Here is a 16,314-nt window from a genome sequence, read left to right on the forward strand (position 1 = left end):
CAAAGGAATATTTATATTTTTGTGAAGTCATATTTATAACCTCAGATTTATTTTTTTGTCATATTAGATAGCAGTATTTTAATGCTGAGATTTATAACGTCTGAGCTGGAAACTGACCAATGGCCCATGATCCTTACTAGTAAACTTATTTCATTCTTTTTCCACTGCGAAAACATACATTTAACTTGATCATTGATCCGTGACTTTACTGATATCGTGTAAATGATAAATTTTCTTGCTATTCACAATATATTAATTTTATCGTTAGTCAACACTATAACAATGTCATGATTTTATAAACGGCTAGATGAAACAGTTCCAAGTTATTGCTCTTAGTTTCATCATGTCATAAAATAATCACAATTGAATCAGTGCTTTATCACTGGCTGCTTAGCTAACGGAGAGAGTTATAAGCAACCTGGCAAAAATTTAACGGCCTTACTCTAAGCCGCTTCACTCCCTTTATCACTGGCTTAGGTCGGGAGAGACTTGAAAGATCGCTTTACTCCTTTTATCACTTTCTAAACGCAATTGTGACAAACCTCTTGGTCCCTTCCTCTACCATTCAAGTGGGGCTGTAAGTATTGGCTTTTCTGACTAAGCAGCAGTTGATGCGCCAAGCTTTGCTAACCCATCTTACAAGTCTATTACTGTAGGAAAGAAAATGGTTTTTAACTTTAACTGGCTACGCATCACTTTTTCAAAGGGAATGTTTGTCTGTTTTTTTGGCCACATCACCTTTGGGGTTATTGAGTGAGCTTGAGCTATATACCAGAATAATGTGGCGTCTTATAGCTCCGAGATAGTAACTTTAGAATATCGTTCTATTTTGCATTGGGATTTTGCGCCATTGGAATGACGTTATAATTGGGTTTTCTTTTATTTCCTTCCATTTACAGCAAGCGTGTTTGTTGCGCGGAAAGGGAAGTGATGAGGCTCCTCTTTCTTATTTCACTAACTAATGTTTGCTCATTAGTTTATTCTGGTAAGTGCTAAATACTCCAAATATAATATTTTTTTTCTCTACCGAACGAAGGCTTCTCTATCAAGCGAACTCAAAAGTCCTTTCAAAAATTGCTTCACATGAAAAGTAATAACATCGTCTTACATTGACCAACATGTAGTTTTACTTTTTTCAGCTCCATTGGACAAGAGGATTGCAAGAGGTAAATATATGACAGAAGTCATCAGTTATCATACACACTGATTATTTAGCGAGCACTCACTTGCACGACCAGCTTCTTTCCAAAACGTGCGCCAAAAAGTAAAAGGGCAGTTGATGACGTTGAACACTCTGACATTCTTACTTTTGTAAAATTATACTCTGTACAAACAAGAAGGAAGTTTTAATTTCTTTTTAAAAGAAATACAACCGAACACATCTTGGAGAAAACAGGGGAACCATCGACGCCCAACCCAACCCACTGAGTTACAACAGAGGTTTGCAGTGCTTTCTCAACGACCTTACGGAAGAGTTCTGAATTTCCCACAAACATGCCAAGATGGGCATGACACTTTTACATTTTACCTAACTAATCGTCAGAAAATTTATTCATTTATCAGAGCCTTCGATAAGATTTTATAAAAGACAAGTTGCAGCTCAAGGTACACTGTATGATTCAAAGTTTTCGATAGTTTCCTTTACTCGAACTTATATATTCTTAACTATTTATCTGGAATTATTTTCTTTTAGAGTTTTTTCTGGTTTTCCCTTTAACAATCAGAATATCAGTCGTGGTTTTCCATCCCAAATAAAGACAGTTCCCAGTAGGGAACGAATTCGGCTTCTTTTTGTTCGTAAAATTCCACGTTTAAAAATTTACCTTTTTAAATTAAATATAAAATTTTGTTTTCAGGATACCCCGGTTATATACCTTCTTCGTGGCATCACCTTTCATCTCAAAATGCTGCACTACAAACTGGCTCCATAACGTGGAGTAAGTTGATATTTTCTCTTAAAGAGTTAGCTCTGATTAAAAAAAGGGTTAAAAAATGAACTGTTTTTCCATTCGTACGGAATTCGTTCGCTTTAAGCTCTTACCATTCATTCGCACCCTTTTTACTTCACGTTTTAGCACAAAAAAAAAAACTACGCGATGGAATAGATCAGATAGTATAGAGTTCATGTTTAATGTTATCTAAAATGATGGCGGGATTTAATAAAAGCAAAGGGTGAATTGATCGATGGTTTTTTTTTGGCGATTTTTTAAATAGAAAACTCAAACATAGCTGGTTGGGACAGACGATCTGGGACACTTTCAACAGCGCCAGGCGGACAACAGCAACCAGCAACCTATGCAAGTGCTCAAGTTGCCCCAGCACAAGCCAGCTCTACATCGGCAAAAGGACTCCTGTCCCCTGCCGAGAAAAGCAGTTCTGTGGCGTCCGCTGCATCTGCACAACAGTGGTCAGCCAGTTATCCTCCCACACAAGCACTATCAAAAACCCCAAACGACACAAACAGTTCTTTATTGTCAGGGTCATCCACACTTTATTCACACTTCAATCGCAATCAACTACAAATACCTGCAGGCCAATCAGAACCAAAAACGGATGATAGCTATCCTGTGTACTACGTGTCCAGTCCTGAAGAAACAGACAAACAGCAACAGTCCTTCCAGAGTTATTCCAATCCAAAAACTAGTCAATCTGCACTCCAACAGCAATCAAACTCGAATGGCTTGGTAGAACCAGGTCCATCAAAGGGTGACAGCTATCCTGTGTATTATGTATCCAATCCTGAAGAAACAAACAGACAGCAACAGTCCTTGCAGAGTATTTCCAAGCCAAAAACTAGTCAATCGGCGGCACTCCAACAGCAGTCAAAGTCGAATGGCGTGGTAGATCCAGGTCCATCAAAAAGTGATAGCTATCCTGTATACTACGTTTCCAGCCCTGAAGAACCTAATACACAGCCACAACCTTCTCAGAGAATTTTCAATTCAAAAGCTAATCAATCAATTGCATCTTCATCACCTTCACAAAGTGGTAAAGACGATGGGTATCCAGTATACTATGTTAAGGACAATGAAAAGAATGAGGAACGAAGGCTAAAAGCCAATTCAATTATAAAAACATTGTCATTGCCTACCAACTCAGCAAATGATTCGGCTACAAATAGTCATGGTCACCACTATCCTGTCTATTACGTCAGCACTTATAACAAGGAAGCGGAGGCTCCAGAGGCTCCAGAGGCTCCAAAAGCCACTGATAGTAACTCGTTTGTACCTGGAAGTCCATCTGTATCTGAACAAGGAGGCAAAGCTCCCTTATATAACGTAGGAGATTCAAATGTAGGCTCCAATAACTTGGGTCAAGAATCTAAAACCAAACCAGCTGCTGACTCCCCCGTAACTTACAAAATAATCAACAGTTCATCGACGTCTCAAGATACCACGAAATCGAAAAACAAGGGTATTCAATCCGCCACCGTATCAGCTGCATCTGTAACACAATCATCTTCTTTTCAACCACCATCTCAACCAGAAGCCGCCTTAAACATTCACCCTAGTAATCCATCACCGCCAAGTTCGCAGAATCAGGGTTATAGTAATTATGGCAGTCCTGAGTATCCTTCAGCACAAACCGCTTACCGAACTTACGGTGCATCCTCTCCAGCTGCAAACTGGGCTTCTCAATCAGCATCAAGCTATAATGGTCACCCTGCCTACCGGCCTCCTGCTGTTCCGTCATCAGACCAATCGGCTCCAAGCAGCTCATATTATGCCGCACCTCCTGCTCCATCGTCTTCTTTGTCTCCATCGTCATATGGAGTCTCCACTGTAGCGTCTTCCTCACAAGCACAATCTTCTGAAACCCAACCCGGATTTAGTCCCTACCCACCGATGAACGCCCCTATACCTTCACCAGCCCCAGCTCCAAGCTCATCACCGTATTCAATCTCTGACGTATCTTCATCTTCTTCATTCCCATCTGGTTTCCAATCGGCCTTAACTTACAAGAATCATCAGAGTCACTCTGTCCAAGTCTCCAACATCAGTTACAACCAGATCAGTTCAAGTGAAAATGGCAATTTACATCCGACTGACGCCGATTTTGCGAGTTCGTCTTTGCCCGTACTTCAAGCAGAGTACGAAAATTCGTCATACATCATTGCAACACCTCCTGATAAAGACACCGTCTTGTTTCTTCCTTCATCTTCGTTTCCATCATCGCTTGATGCGGACCAAGATGAAAATTCTTTGCGTACAAATTCTTCAGTGGACTCAGAAAGTTCTCCCGCGCATAAAAATACAACGTACTCCTCTCATGCCGCCGTTTCAGTTAATACAAAGTCTACAAACAAGATGTTACAACCTCAAAATAACACCGTAATTACAGATCAAGCCGTGGACAACAGCAGTGTGGCTTTGTCATCTTCTGAGAGCCCCACTGGAATAGAAGAAGCAGCAAATTTTCCAATTATAAGGATTCCCGAAAACGTTACAATGCCTGGATGGAAGCTTGAAGATGTCACCATCACCAATGCAACGTTCTTGTCCAACTCTTCCATGGAGCTACCACCCAAAAATAAGGTGGGAAATCAAGTCGGTTCAACCACTTCAACAACACGGTTATCACCTTCAAGAACTTCGCCAATAGTCACATTACCGTCCGCTGATTCAGCATCAACCAGCAAGACTGTGTCAAGTGACACGTTTAATATCCCTTTGGGACCCTTACTGGACTCACTTGCTGCTACAACGCAGCCTGGAGTGACGAAACCTCCCCGGTCACGGTTTTTAACGACACCTTCGCCAAAGCGTGCACCCTACCCAGCGAAACCACAAGTTGCCTTTCATCCCACTACTAAGCCTGCAGGAAAGAAAAAGGAATGGGGCTTTGGAGACAAGTATTTAGGTGAGCAATAAATCATATTCATTGATTTTAAGGGGGCAGTCTAGTTAAAAGCATTGTTTTTCGTTTTTGTTTTTGTGTTTGTTTCTTTTTTTCTACCCTTTTTCGTTTTAGCCAAGATTCCATTCAATCAAAAAACGACTCCATTACCTTGGAGTCCTTGTTTCAATAACTTTTTGACAACTTTTGGATGATAAATATTTAAATGTTTCTAATGTATAAAAATTAAGGCTAGATGTTTAAAATTTTGGGACATTGGAAAATAGTGAATTTGGGGGTTGTTAAAAACTTAAACTACAAATATGAAGTGAATAATTATTGGACAAATACCAGATAGTCCACCACCACAGCAGAGTGCCTCTGAGCCCATTAGCGGACTAACTGGTTTATGTGTATACCTTTTCTTCCCTAATTTATTTCATTCCCAAATCAACATCATTTTCCCTAAAAAATAACCAGGCTGCCCCCCTTAATACTCATTCTCACAGAAATAAAGTCGTATTTACTTCCCGGGTAGTGCTAAGCACACTTTGCTTCTGTCACCTCCAGAGTTGTTATTGCGGAATGACGAACCGACCCGGGTGTGACAACTGTACGTTTCAAATATTCGGGAAAAGCATGAATATACAGAGCTTTTCTTGCCTCTAATTTTCCACTGCGACATGCTGCCGTTGTTAACAACTTTTTGTCTTTATTACAGCCTCGCAAAACCAACGTGCACGACACAGGAACGTTATCTTTGATGGTATCGCTGGTGATAGTCAATGTAAGTGATTCGAAGTCCAAAGTTGTTATGATTTAAAACAGATTATAATGTTATTTAACAATTTTTTTTTAGTTAGAGATGGCTCTGTTTTGTGTTTTTCCATTACTAGTTAGAATAAGTTGACAATCTTCATTCTTGCGTTGATTTCAGTCCTCTTCCGCCCATTGGTTTAATTTTTTAGAATACCTGCAGGCTTTCCTCACAAGTACATTTTCACGCCTTTTGATCAGTAATACCTTCATGGTCCCTTTCTCCTTAATAATCGCTCTTTCTTCTGTTAGGGTAACAAAGGAACTAATTATTTTCGTTTCTTTATGATAGCTTTCAGCAATTATCAAGTTTTGAGTCAACAAGACGTCTTCTTTCCGAACAATGGACGAAGAAGACGAAGCATCACATGAACTGCTCCTCTTCAGAATAGCTACTTTAAAACCTGGACATACAACGAAGTTTGGTGTGAAAAAATTGCCATTAATTTAGCCTTCGATAATAACCAGATATTCATATTGAATTTGTTTTTTTGTAAATATGGAGAGACAGTATTGAAGCCGTCACACTTTTGGGCTCCGTGCTCTCAGTGTAAGGTGTAGATTGCATATAGCTTTTAATGCAACCTACGAGTCTTTAAATGTTACAAGTCACCGAAATTAGTTCCAGTGGCAGAAGAATTCCGACGTGCGATGCGAGGGAAAACTGCTCTGAATACATACATGAGCAGGGTGTATCAACAATGACATGGATGTACTAAACTTTAAGTCATAAAGTACGAAGAATGTGTGAAAATGTACAGGACATATTACTATGCTTATTTTCGGATTGTATTTTGTTCTTAAGAGTAAAACACGCTCTACAGCGAACTAAGCCCATTAAAAAGAGATTTTCAGCGGTTTTAGACATAATAATTTCAGATCGAAGAAAACGTATCTTGAGACTCTTGGAATTATCGCTTTTTTCTTATTAGCCTTTGGACTTGGTAAATAATAACAGAATCATTCTTTTGACGCTAACTGTTACGGAGAAGGGGACATAGACCCCGGCGGTAAGGTCTATCATCTATCTCCCGGCTTTACTTAAATAGGAGTCTAAATTTAAATATAAAAAAAGAAACAGTCAGTAATTTCTATTTTATTAAAGAACATACCTGGTCGCAAAGTATTGATCGTGCCACATAACCCCACATAACGGCTTACCCTCAAATCTTTATTGCTAAAATTCTTAATGATTAAAATACAATGACTACACGAATTATGCCAATTCCAATGGGTACTTTTTAAGAAACTTTTTCTTTTGTTTCCATCCTTTACAGTGAAAATCGCCACACCGGGTATCAGACATTTTCTAACTCTACGCACGCGTGACACTTGAGCGCGCATTTAGATAAAGCGGTGTGGTGAGGGCGGCAAAAATATGGCTTTTCACAGTAACTTCACCAGAATTTTTCAGCTTTTACTGATACATTGCGGCAAACCCCAGCCCCTGACAGAATCAATGCCAATTCTGACCATAAAAATACATTATCAAATTCACTGACAGTTGAAGAAAATTGTTCAAAGGTAATCTTCTTATGATAGATAACTTTTGATAAAATTAATTATGATTACTCAGTACAGAAATAAGAAATCAATTTTTTTGTTTATTCCTTCCCAATGTCATAAGTTACTTATATACAGTATTAAAGGTTTCATCGGCTCAGCAGCAGCATTTTGAACAGAGTCGGAGCTTCTTTTTCAATGTCTGCCTGCAAGAAATAAACAATCCTGTAAAAAAGATGAGGTTTTTTTGGGCTGTGGCACAGGTGGCTCGGAAGAAAAAATCCACCCGCAACGGCTGTCGAACCTATAATCTTCTTGTTACTATCACTCACCAAAAGGAGACTCGTTGGAGCTAAGGCCTCTAAGGTTAGTTGGACAAGATCGGTGTCGTGATAGAGTACATAACGTGTGAGACACTGCTCCCGATACTTCCATGAACATTTCATTTCAAACAAACGAATTCCTTGTCAAATCAAGCAGATTCCAGGGGAGAATTATCCAATAATGCTAGAAGATGAGTAGCAAATCGTTGAGAAAAAAACAAAAGGAAGAAAACTGCTGCTTTGTCTGTGCTCCTAGATAGAATGCGGGAAAGATCTATTCCAGCCTGTACATTTTGAGTTTAACAACGAAATTTCAGTCTCTCTTACTTTTCTAGTTCAACTGATCTCTTCTTTTTCTGTCCGGGCACGGCAATATGTGAACGGGTGAGAACTGGGCTGCTGTTACCTGATGAAAGATTGCAATTATAATTTCGTCAATATTTTGATGTCACTGCCCACTTCGTAGGTTATCTTATTCTACAGAGAAAATTCGTCACGAACACTCTTATGAGTCCAGAGCCGACTAGATGCATACCACATACTGTGGTTTACATCTGTATGGATACTATAAGGCAGATAGATCTAGACACCACCCCTCAAAATGAAATTCATCTCGCCATTTTCTCTCCAAAGCACTTAACATGGAACTATATCCGAAGGCGATGTCAAGGTGGATGAGATTTTCGAGCCGAATCTGTGCATGTGTGCTAGGGTTAATCACTTTTCATATCAATCTTATCCCGAGTCTTTGTGTACACCAAGAGCCATAATGGCTCTTGTGTACACTGATCAGCAGTAGGAAACAGTTAGAGTTTGTGTAGGTAATAGCATGATTTGAAGTGATATTTGGCATAAATACCACGAGTGATATTTCGAAATTGTTATACGTAATTTGAGACAATTTTGAAATATCATAATTGATATTTATGCCAAATATCACTACAAATCATGCTATTATTTATTTATACTGCTGTTGAGGCCTCAAATGTAATAAATGACCCTAAATGTAATAAAGGTCCTAATTGTAATAACTTTTGGCCCTAAATGTAATAAAGGTCCTAAATGTAATAACTTTTGGCCCTAAATGTAATAAAGGTCGTAAGTGTAATTCTTTCAGCTCTTATTATGCTTAGGGTCATAAGAAGATTTCATACTGTTTGCTTTCAGCCTTATTACAGGCCGGTTAACTGAGCGCAACAATGTGTCTAGGGAGTATCAAACACCAAATACCCCAGGCAGATCCCCTATATAGCCATTTGAGTAACACCTTATTATTTATGTGGTGAAAACATTTAAAAACCCCATGGGCAAAAGTAGTTAATTTACTACGATTGTTTCTAATGAACATTAATACTTCCTTCAATTGGTAAATTACTACTGTATTTTGAAAACTTTTGTGTAGATTCCATTTGTTTACAACTAGAGTTTTACGATGTAGGGATGTAATAGGAAAGACGATCGAGACGTAGTTAATTTATAAGTGTTTCTCCTACTTCTTGAGCGTTCTAGTCGCTTTCTAAGTTTATGAATATCTATGAAGACTACAATAGGGCGAAGAAAGTGAATCGCCAGCTGGCTATAACATTAATATCGCATCAGACCGTCGCATGTTTCAGTCAGGGACATTATCAAGTTTGGGGCTGATGTACTACATACATGCAGTATACTGTTAAGACTTCCATTACATTTGGGGCTAAAACCTATTACACATATAATGTTATTAGACCGGACCCTTAATTACATTTAGGGCCAAAAGTTATTACATTTAGGACCTTTATTACATTTAGGGCCAAAAGTTATTACACTTAGGACCTTTATTACATTTAGGGTCATTTATTACATTTGAGGCCTCAACACTACTACCCGCAAAGGTTTGTAATTTTCACATGTAGGTATTTCAAATTAACCTGAAATACCACTGCTCTAAGCCAATCAAATTGCAGAAATTTCTCATATAGTAGATAACAGGGAAAATAAGTCGTTTCAGGCCGTATTCGTGCCATTACTGCATTCATACATGATTCTGATAGTTCCCCAATCTTCTAAATTAAGTTCACACGTTGTTTTCCTTTCCCACATCCCGCTATAACTCACGTCCGTTTCACCGTAGTTCACAGTTCATTCATAGTTCATAGTGTAATGTCTTTTTGCTACCGATCACCATTTTCCCTTTTACTCCTGGATCCTCCCCCTCTCCTCTAACAAATACTTGATCCATTCTATCTCCTCCCCCCTTATTTTTCCCAGTGGTCAATGGATATCAATTACTGACTCTTGCCAACAAATAATTGAGAATGTCGCCCTCTCTTACCATATGGATCTCCTCCAACAGTATCGTAATATACATTTCGGTGTCTGGCGGCTTGGTTTAACTGAGCTGAGGTTAAAAAAATGAAGCGCAGTGTTAGTACTTCTAAAGACGAATCTACACGAATTTAGCAAACAGGTATTTTAATTTAGTTACGGAAATATTTTGGATATTAATGTAGCACCGTACAAAAAATTACTGATAATTGTGCCATGAATATTTACCGATGGTGTATCTCTTATCGTCATTAGGATGTCTTCCTCCAGTAATTTTTTGCTCAAAGAAACCTGCAGGAGCCGCTTGGGCTACAAAAAATGTTTAAAAAAAAAAGAAAAAGTTGTTAATTCAAAAATACTATCTTTCTTGTCTGGCTGACAAATGGATTTAATTTTTTGGATCTATTTGTTGACATTTTTGAGTCCTTTGACTAAAGCTCAAAGAAGATTATTGTCTGCACATTTTTGTTCATGCGATGTTTTAATAGCAACTAACTTTACTTTTGGACTTTCTTTTTTTAGTAGCAATCCAATATGGCTGATCTTAGTTAAGGGCAGTTTGGAGTTGTAAGACGTCATAGTATAACCGAACAATTGAAGTATAGACATCTTCTAACGTGTTTCAAGCGCTGAAATTTTCTTTAACTTTCAGGGTAATACCCAGAGTTTCCCAGGCAACTTTTAATCCTGATATGATCCCCCTTGGCACCATAGTTCAATTGTATAGATTGTTTTCACATGACTTCGCGGTGACCATATTGGTGTTTAAAGCAAAGGAACGGCGGCTATACTGGTGTACCAAAGAATCCTGTGTGAATTGAACTTTTCTCTCACGTAAAAACATTTTGTCCCAAGAAATTTGTATAGGTGCTGTCCACGTGAGTGAAATGTTCTTATACTCACGTGAAGAAATTGCCGTCTCAGCTTCCAGAAGCGACCTCTTCTTCTTGTGACCGGGAACAGCGATGTGTGAACGCGTCAGCACAGTGCTGCTGTGACCTATTCAAAATAAAATTATTAGGCAAGTGTTCAATGCTGTTGAAATAATGAATGAAAGAGGTATAATTAACAGCGACCAATTTTGCTTTTTTCATTACCGTAAAGTTACGAAAGAAACAACCCTCGCTGCTTTCGGATTTAGCACCCGTCTGCTATCGCTACTTTCGGAGGCTCCCTACTTTCGGGGGGAATTACTTTCGGCTGGTTAAAACGTGTACTCTACATTGGCACTTTAAAAAAATAAAATCGCAAAAAATATGAAAGGAATAATTTTTGAAGAAAAGGTAATGTGTATCCTGTACTTTAAGAGTTATAAACAGGAATGTTAAATAATCATTATTAACATATCTAGGATCAGTGTGGCATTTTTTCAGGATATCTATCATATCAGTTATTAGTTAGTTATTAGTTTTGACGTCTCTACTTTCGCAGGGTCGTTATTTTGGGGGGAATGGCAACTTTCGGGATTTGCTAACATCTGTAACATTTTATCACTACTTTCAGAGGTTCGCTACTTTCGAGGGGTCGTTACTTTTGGAACTTTACGGTAGCTTGTTAACACCAACGCGAGAAGCACCATAACAAGGGTTCTTAGTCTTGTGTCTAAAAATCCTTGTCATTTTGATCTAGAGTTATGTTAGCCATATTCCTGAATAACAAAAGGAGTAATCAACTTTACAAATATTCTTGTCAATTGCTATATGTAAAAATGCAAGCCACTGAGAAGGTATACAACGGACAATTGTAAATGTATACAGCAATGATGCGGTTCCGAGGGTGGGAGAGATTGGTCTATATAAACTGTCTTTGTCCTTATTTCAAGATGACCTCTATAAATGGATATTTCCCTTGATCATGTCATTCATGGTACGGTAAATGATTAGCTCCCCCACAACCCCTCTATGAAGGCCATATCCTGAGCTTATAGACTCGGTAAGAGTCATAAGACCCTTTATAATACTTGCAGAATATACCGCATCATGTTTTAAACGTTTCATATGTTATAAAACACCCCTGTTCGATTATGCATGTAAACAGGTCTGAACTACCCAATCCCAAGCAGGCATCTTTGAAAAAACACACAACTAATTCAAATTTACTGCCAGCTCAATTCCCCTTTTTCCCTTATCTGCCCTCTGAACTTAACAAAAATTATATGTTAGATTTTGTATTCTTCTTTCCTATTAAGAATTTTGTTTTATGTAAGTTCTTGTTGTACTTTCGCGTCTTTTTTTAATGTTACGCATGCGCGTATTGTATTGTTTTACTCTAGATCATATACCTTGCAAATCCCTGGCTTCTAGTTTGGGCTTCCCAACACCAAAATAGTATTAATACATTTATTCTTTATTCTAATTTTATTTTATGATATAATATGTGTCAACAACAAAAACTTTTCATCTCTTTCTTTTCCCTTCTTACCATAGGGATCTCCGCCGACTGTATCATAATAAACATTACGATGTCTCGCAGCATGATTCAATTGCTCTGTGAAAATATAAATTATGGCAAAAAAAAATCAACTTTGGATAAAAGTGATCTTATAAAGACGAAATGGAATGAGTATCTTTGTTCTGTGGGAGTCATTTACAACCTCTGTTTCTTATGGAATGGGTTGAAACTTTTTCAAATTTTGCTGAAGGAATGTTGTGCGTAGGTGCCGAAATGAAAGAGTTATGGAATCTGCCATATTCGTATCAGTTTTAGTAGTGCGGGCAAATCAGAATATTCATTTTCATTTGCCTATAACCAATTAATCCCTGAGAATACGAAAGTAGTTAAGATTGTTGTGCAAAATAAGCGCCGTACCTATTGTATATCTCTTGTCATCACTTGGATGTCTTCCTCCATGGACTTGCTCCTCGAAAAAAGCGGAAGGCAGTGGATTTCCTACAATCTGGCCTAAAACGCAGCGAAAAAACATTTAACGTGGTCAGTTTCGTGCATGCTGTGTTCTTCACCACAGCTTTTCTTTGCACGATTATTCATTCCTGGGGTGTAAATTATTTATTGCAAGGAAGTTAAGGAAAACGTATGGTGATCATCACAGGACATAGTTTCAAAACAAACCTTATTATGGACACCCAGGGGACCACCCTACCAACGAGTAGCCTTCAGCAACAAGAGATTATTTTATTCAAACGATTGCATTTTTTTCCAAGATTTCAACTGCTTTCCCCTTTTAAGGAATACCGTTGATAGCAGAGCGAGAGTTCATTGTGGACTATAAACCAACATTTACCAACTAGATGAAAAGATTATACTCACCAGTTTCTGCAGGATTTGGTATGGCACTTTTCTTGAAATCATTCATGCCTTGTCCTGCGAATGGAATTTCCCAACCTTTAAGAGGGAAGGGTAGAATTTAAATCTGATTCAGGACGGTAAAAGCGCGTCTATGAAACACTGAATATTGACAAGACTTCTATTACCTTTGCTCAGCACAGCAACCCAAAGCAAGATGCTGATCATGCACAGCGGACTCCTCATTTCGGCCTAAGAATAAAGAGATAAGAGTTATAATTATGCGTCATATTTATGCAATGCGTAATTTTCTTGCTGGCTTGATAATCCATCGCACAGTTAAACTCAAATTAAGGCAAAGAAAATATTTAAGAGAAATTAACTGTACTAACTAAACACGATGCAAAAACTGAAGAACTAACCTACAGTACAGATGCTATTAAAATTGGTAATAGTCATCTGATAGCTCAAGGAAAATATTAAAATGAAAATGGAAAATGAAGAATTGTATGTTTAATTGAATTTTTAGAAATTAGATGAGAAAGTCAACTTCCAAATTCATTATCCATAAACTTCAAATCACATCCTCATTTTCCATTTTTCCATTCCAGTACCCACTTCCCATTTCCGATCATCTATTTCCTATTATAAGTTTTATCAACAGTTATTTAATGGATTTGCCCACTGATAAAACCATACAAATAACACGATGGAGGTTTATATTTGTCTTTTAATTCGGGATGTAATGAAACCTAAATTAACTGATTCTCTATAAAAACTTTTGCAGAAAACGACTCAGTAATAGAAATTTATCAAAATGAAAATTTCACCGTTACTGGAATGCTTCCTTTTAGCTACTGCACATACGTTCTTTGCAGAGCAAGAACGTTCAGAATGATTGTTAGTTTAAGGAGGGTCAGTCTCTCTTTATTTATGAGTGTTTTTCACTGCTTAAGATCGTGTGAAAAAGGTTTATCGCGGCATCAGCTAAGACTATCCCATTACCTTCAGTCAGTTCTCTGTAAAATAACAGACAACCAGTCCAAGAGACAGAAATACTTAAAGTTTTTATTGCCATTCTTCAGTCATTTTTCTTTTTCATACCACATGGTGGACGCCTTTTTAATATGACAGATACAGTACAGGATATCCAATAGAGAGGAGAAGTGTGACGTCACGTTACCATGGTAGCAAATTTTTTGGATCACAACAATAGGAAGCTCACGCTGCAACGACGACTGCCACGGCAACGAGAACGCCAGAAAAAGGTTTATAATAGTTATACATTGTATATTAGCAAAAGAACCACTTTGCACGTGCATCACGTTTCTTTGTAGCTGTCGTTGCACGACTGAGACATGAAACTTCCTAATTTTACGCGCCCACTTTATGGATTTGGTGAGCACGACACAAAAATTTTCTTTTTCTTTTTCTTTTTCTACACTTAGATACGGTCCTTTCGGATTCAACCCCAGAAAATTTCGCCAACATTTGACGAATTGAATGACATTGAATAAGATCTATGAAATTTTAAACAGTGCGAATTCACTTTTTTAGTGACGCCTACGGTTTGTTGTCATCCAGAAAGTTTGCTATCTTGGAAACCTGACGTAACGACTTCTCTCTATAGTGGCCTTACTAAGGAAAGTCGACCGTTCCCTGTTCAATGTTCAATGCTTAGCATCATCTGTTCGTAACTATCTCTATGCATGGCTGCCCTCTATGTTTTGCGGTCGGGCTTTTTCGATGAATTTTTTTTGAAATATTGTTTTATGCTTTTCTAGGTGCTGTTGTCAAAGTAGCTACTTAAACTTTTTTAATTACATACACCTTAGTCAGTTATGGCGGAAGCAATACTTTTCATTATAATATGTTAATAACCCTCTTTGCCTTGATTGCACTTGCAGAATTCAAAGGAAGTTTTGCCTTGAACCGTGGCAACGAGGGCCAATTATCATTAGGACAAAAAATATCAAATTAAATTTGACGCCATTTTGGATAAGGTGTATGACAATAACACCAACGTAAAAATGTGCGAGAACGAATCAACTTTGGACTCAGTTTGCTCTAGTTTCTCAGAAGCTAGTTATTTGGGTGGTTTCAAATTACAACGACATTTCCTGCGGTCCCCGAATCATATATATTTGTAGACAAACTGCCGTATCAGATGTCGTTAGAATTCAACTTGAAAGCGATCACTTAGTTAATTGTCAAAAAATCTTGCTTGCACAGCATGAAATATTAAAACACTGTAGCGGACAGAGTGGCCAAAACCCAAGCAAAGTTAATCGTTTAACAGAGTACTTCTTGACAAAGAGCTTCTCTTTCAGATAATTTTTCCCGGTTTAAAGAGCTATTCGTGTTAAGCAGTAAGATAATCTGAGATAGGTAATACGCCTGTAATCCTTCCGATTCACTTGAACACCAAAATAGCAGGTTGTTTGTGTTTTATGTTATTATCGGTTTGACACTGAGAGATCGCAAGGTTCTAAACCAAATCTGGCCGGATAATTGAAGTAAAAGTCTAACGCTCGTCTGCATTACGTTTTTGACTCGTATCAAGCCTTTCCGCCTTTCACTGTCATAAAAAATAGACTACTGTGTGCCACAAGGATTAGAATTAACCATAATTACGACATGGAGAGAATCAGACTGGTCACGAACTTCATCTAATGATAAGATCAACCCGATCTTCACTGAGGTTCTTGCATCTTTAGGGTTAAGTCAAGTTCGAACATTGACACTAATTTGTCATATTTATTAAAGAGGTAAATGACCCGCCGTTCACCAAACACGTGTGTGTCCTTAAATAAAATGATATTTTGATTTTTCTCTGCGAGGATAGACACACAACAAGGAGAAATATGCAAGGTTAAATGCATTATTCCATATTCATTGATATATTCACTTCAGCGAGTAAAATCAGAGGTCAGAAACAGATACGACAAAAAACCAAAACACTGGATTACCTAGAGTGCAGTTTTTTTTTTATAACATCAATAGTCTTTTAGTCCTTGGCAATCGTGTGCGCATATATGGCCAAATACAAAGCTAGATTTATTGTAGCTTAAAATGTATCAAAATTATTAAAATTACCAGAAACTCACCCAGTAATATCTCCAAGCAACCGTCAGAGTTTGAAAGAGATCTTGAGGTTGGCTTCACTCGTGAGGGAAATTAACCCGAGCGAAATCGATGTCTGCCCAACAACCGTGACAACTTTGACTCCGTCAAGGTGGCTTCCCACAAGCAAGCGTTTTGATTGGCTGTAGTGTTATCATTCTGTCAG

The 16,314-nt window shown here is 38.0% G+C and overlaps 2 protein-coding genes across 2 annotated transcripts; one reads left to right on the forward strand and one right to left on the reverse strand.

Moving 5' to 3' along the window:
- The first annotated feature begins 901 nt into the window (after positions 1-901).
- LOC140941973 (uncharacterized) lies at positions 902-6,790 on the forward strand. The gene is made up of 7 exons (XM_073390970.1): positions 902-985; positions 1,140-1,166; positions 1,564-1,605; positions 1,857-1,937; positions 2,215-4,860; positions 5,558-5,623; positions 5,945-6,790. The coding sequence occupies exons 1-7, from the start codon at positions 931-933 to the stop codon at positions 6,022-6,024; spliced, it is 2,997 nt and encodes a 998-aa protein (XP_073247071.1). The 5' UTR covers positions 902-930; the 3' UTR covers positions 6,025-6,790.
- A 446-nt stretch (positions 6,791-7,236) lies between these two features.
- LOC140941605 (uncharacterized) lies at positions 7,237-16,279 on the reverse strand. Its single transcript, XM_073390626.1, has 10 exons — positions 16,133-16,279; positions 13,214-13,277; positions 13,050-13,124; positions 12,591-12,683; positions 12,204-12,269; positions 10,686-10,781; positions 10,011-10,091; positions 9,790-9,855; positions 7,806-7,884; positions 7,237-7,361 (listed from the first exon to the last, which is right to left on the reverse strand). The coding sequence occupies exons 2-10, from the start codon at positions 13,269-13,271 to the stop codon at positions 7,313-7,315; spliced, it is 663 nt and encodes a 220-aa protein (XP_073246727.1). The 5' UTR covers positions 13,272-13,277; positions 16,133-16,279; the 3' UTR covers positions 7,237-7,312.
- Between the last annotated feature and the right edge of the window lie 35 nt (positions 16,280-16,314).

The sequence above is a fragment of the Porites lutea genome, chromosome 6 (genome assembly GCF_958299795.1).
Source record: "Porites lutea chromosome 6, jaPorLute2.1, whole genome shotgun sequence".
NCBI classification, from domain to species: Eukaryota; Metazoa; Cnidaria; class Anthozoa; order Scleractinia; family Poritidae; genus Porites; species Porites lutea.

Excerpts from the sequence above, each read along its gene's own strand:
- LOC140941605 (XM_073390626.1), bottom strand. The coding sequence starts at position 13,271 with ATGAGGAGTCCGCTGTGCATGATCAGCATCTTGCTTTGGGTTGCTGTG. Across the intron at positions 10,092-10,685 it reads TGAGACGGCAATTTCTTCAC|CCCAAGCGGCTCCTGCAGGT; the intron begins GTGAGTATAAGA and ends CATTTTTTGTAG. Across the intron at positions 7,362-7,805 it reads AGATCAGTTGAACTAGAAAA|GCAGACATTGAAAAAGAAGC; the intron begins GTAAGAGAGACT and ends TATTTCTTGCAG.
- LOC140941973 (XM_073390970.1), top strand. The coding sequence starts at position 931 with ATGAGGCTCCTCTTTCTTATTTCACTAACTAATGTTTGCTCATTAGTT. Across the intron at positions 4,861-5,557 it reads CTTTGGAGACAAGTATTTAG|CCTCGCAAAACCAACGTGCA; the intron begins GTGAGCAATAAA and ends TCTTTATTACAG. Across the intron at positions 5,624-5,944 it reads TATCGCTGGTGATAGTCAAT|CTTTCAGCAATTATCAAGTT; the intron begins GTAAGTGATTCG and ends TCTTTATGATAG.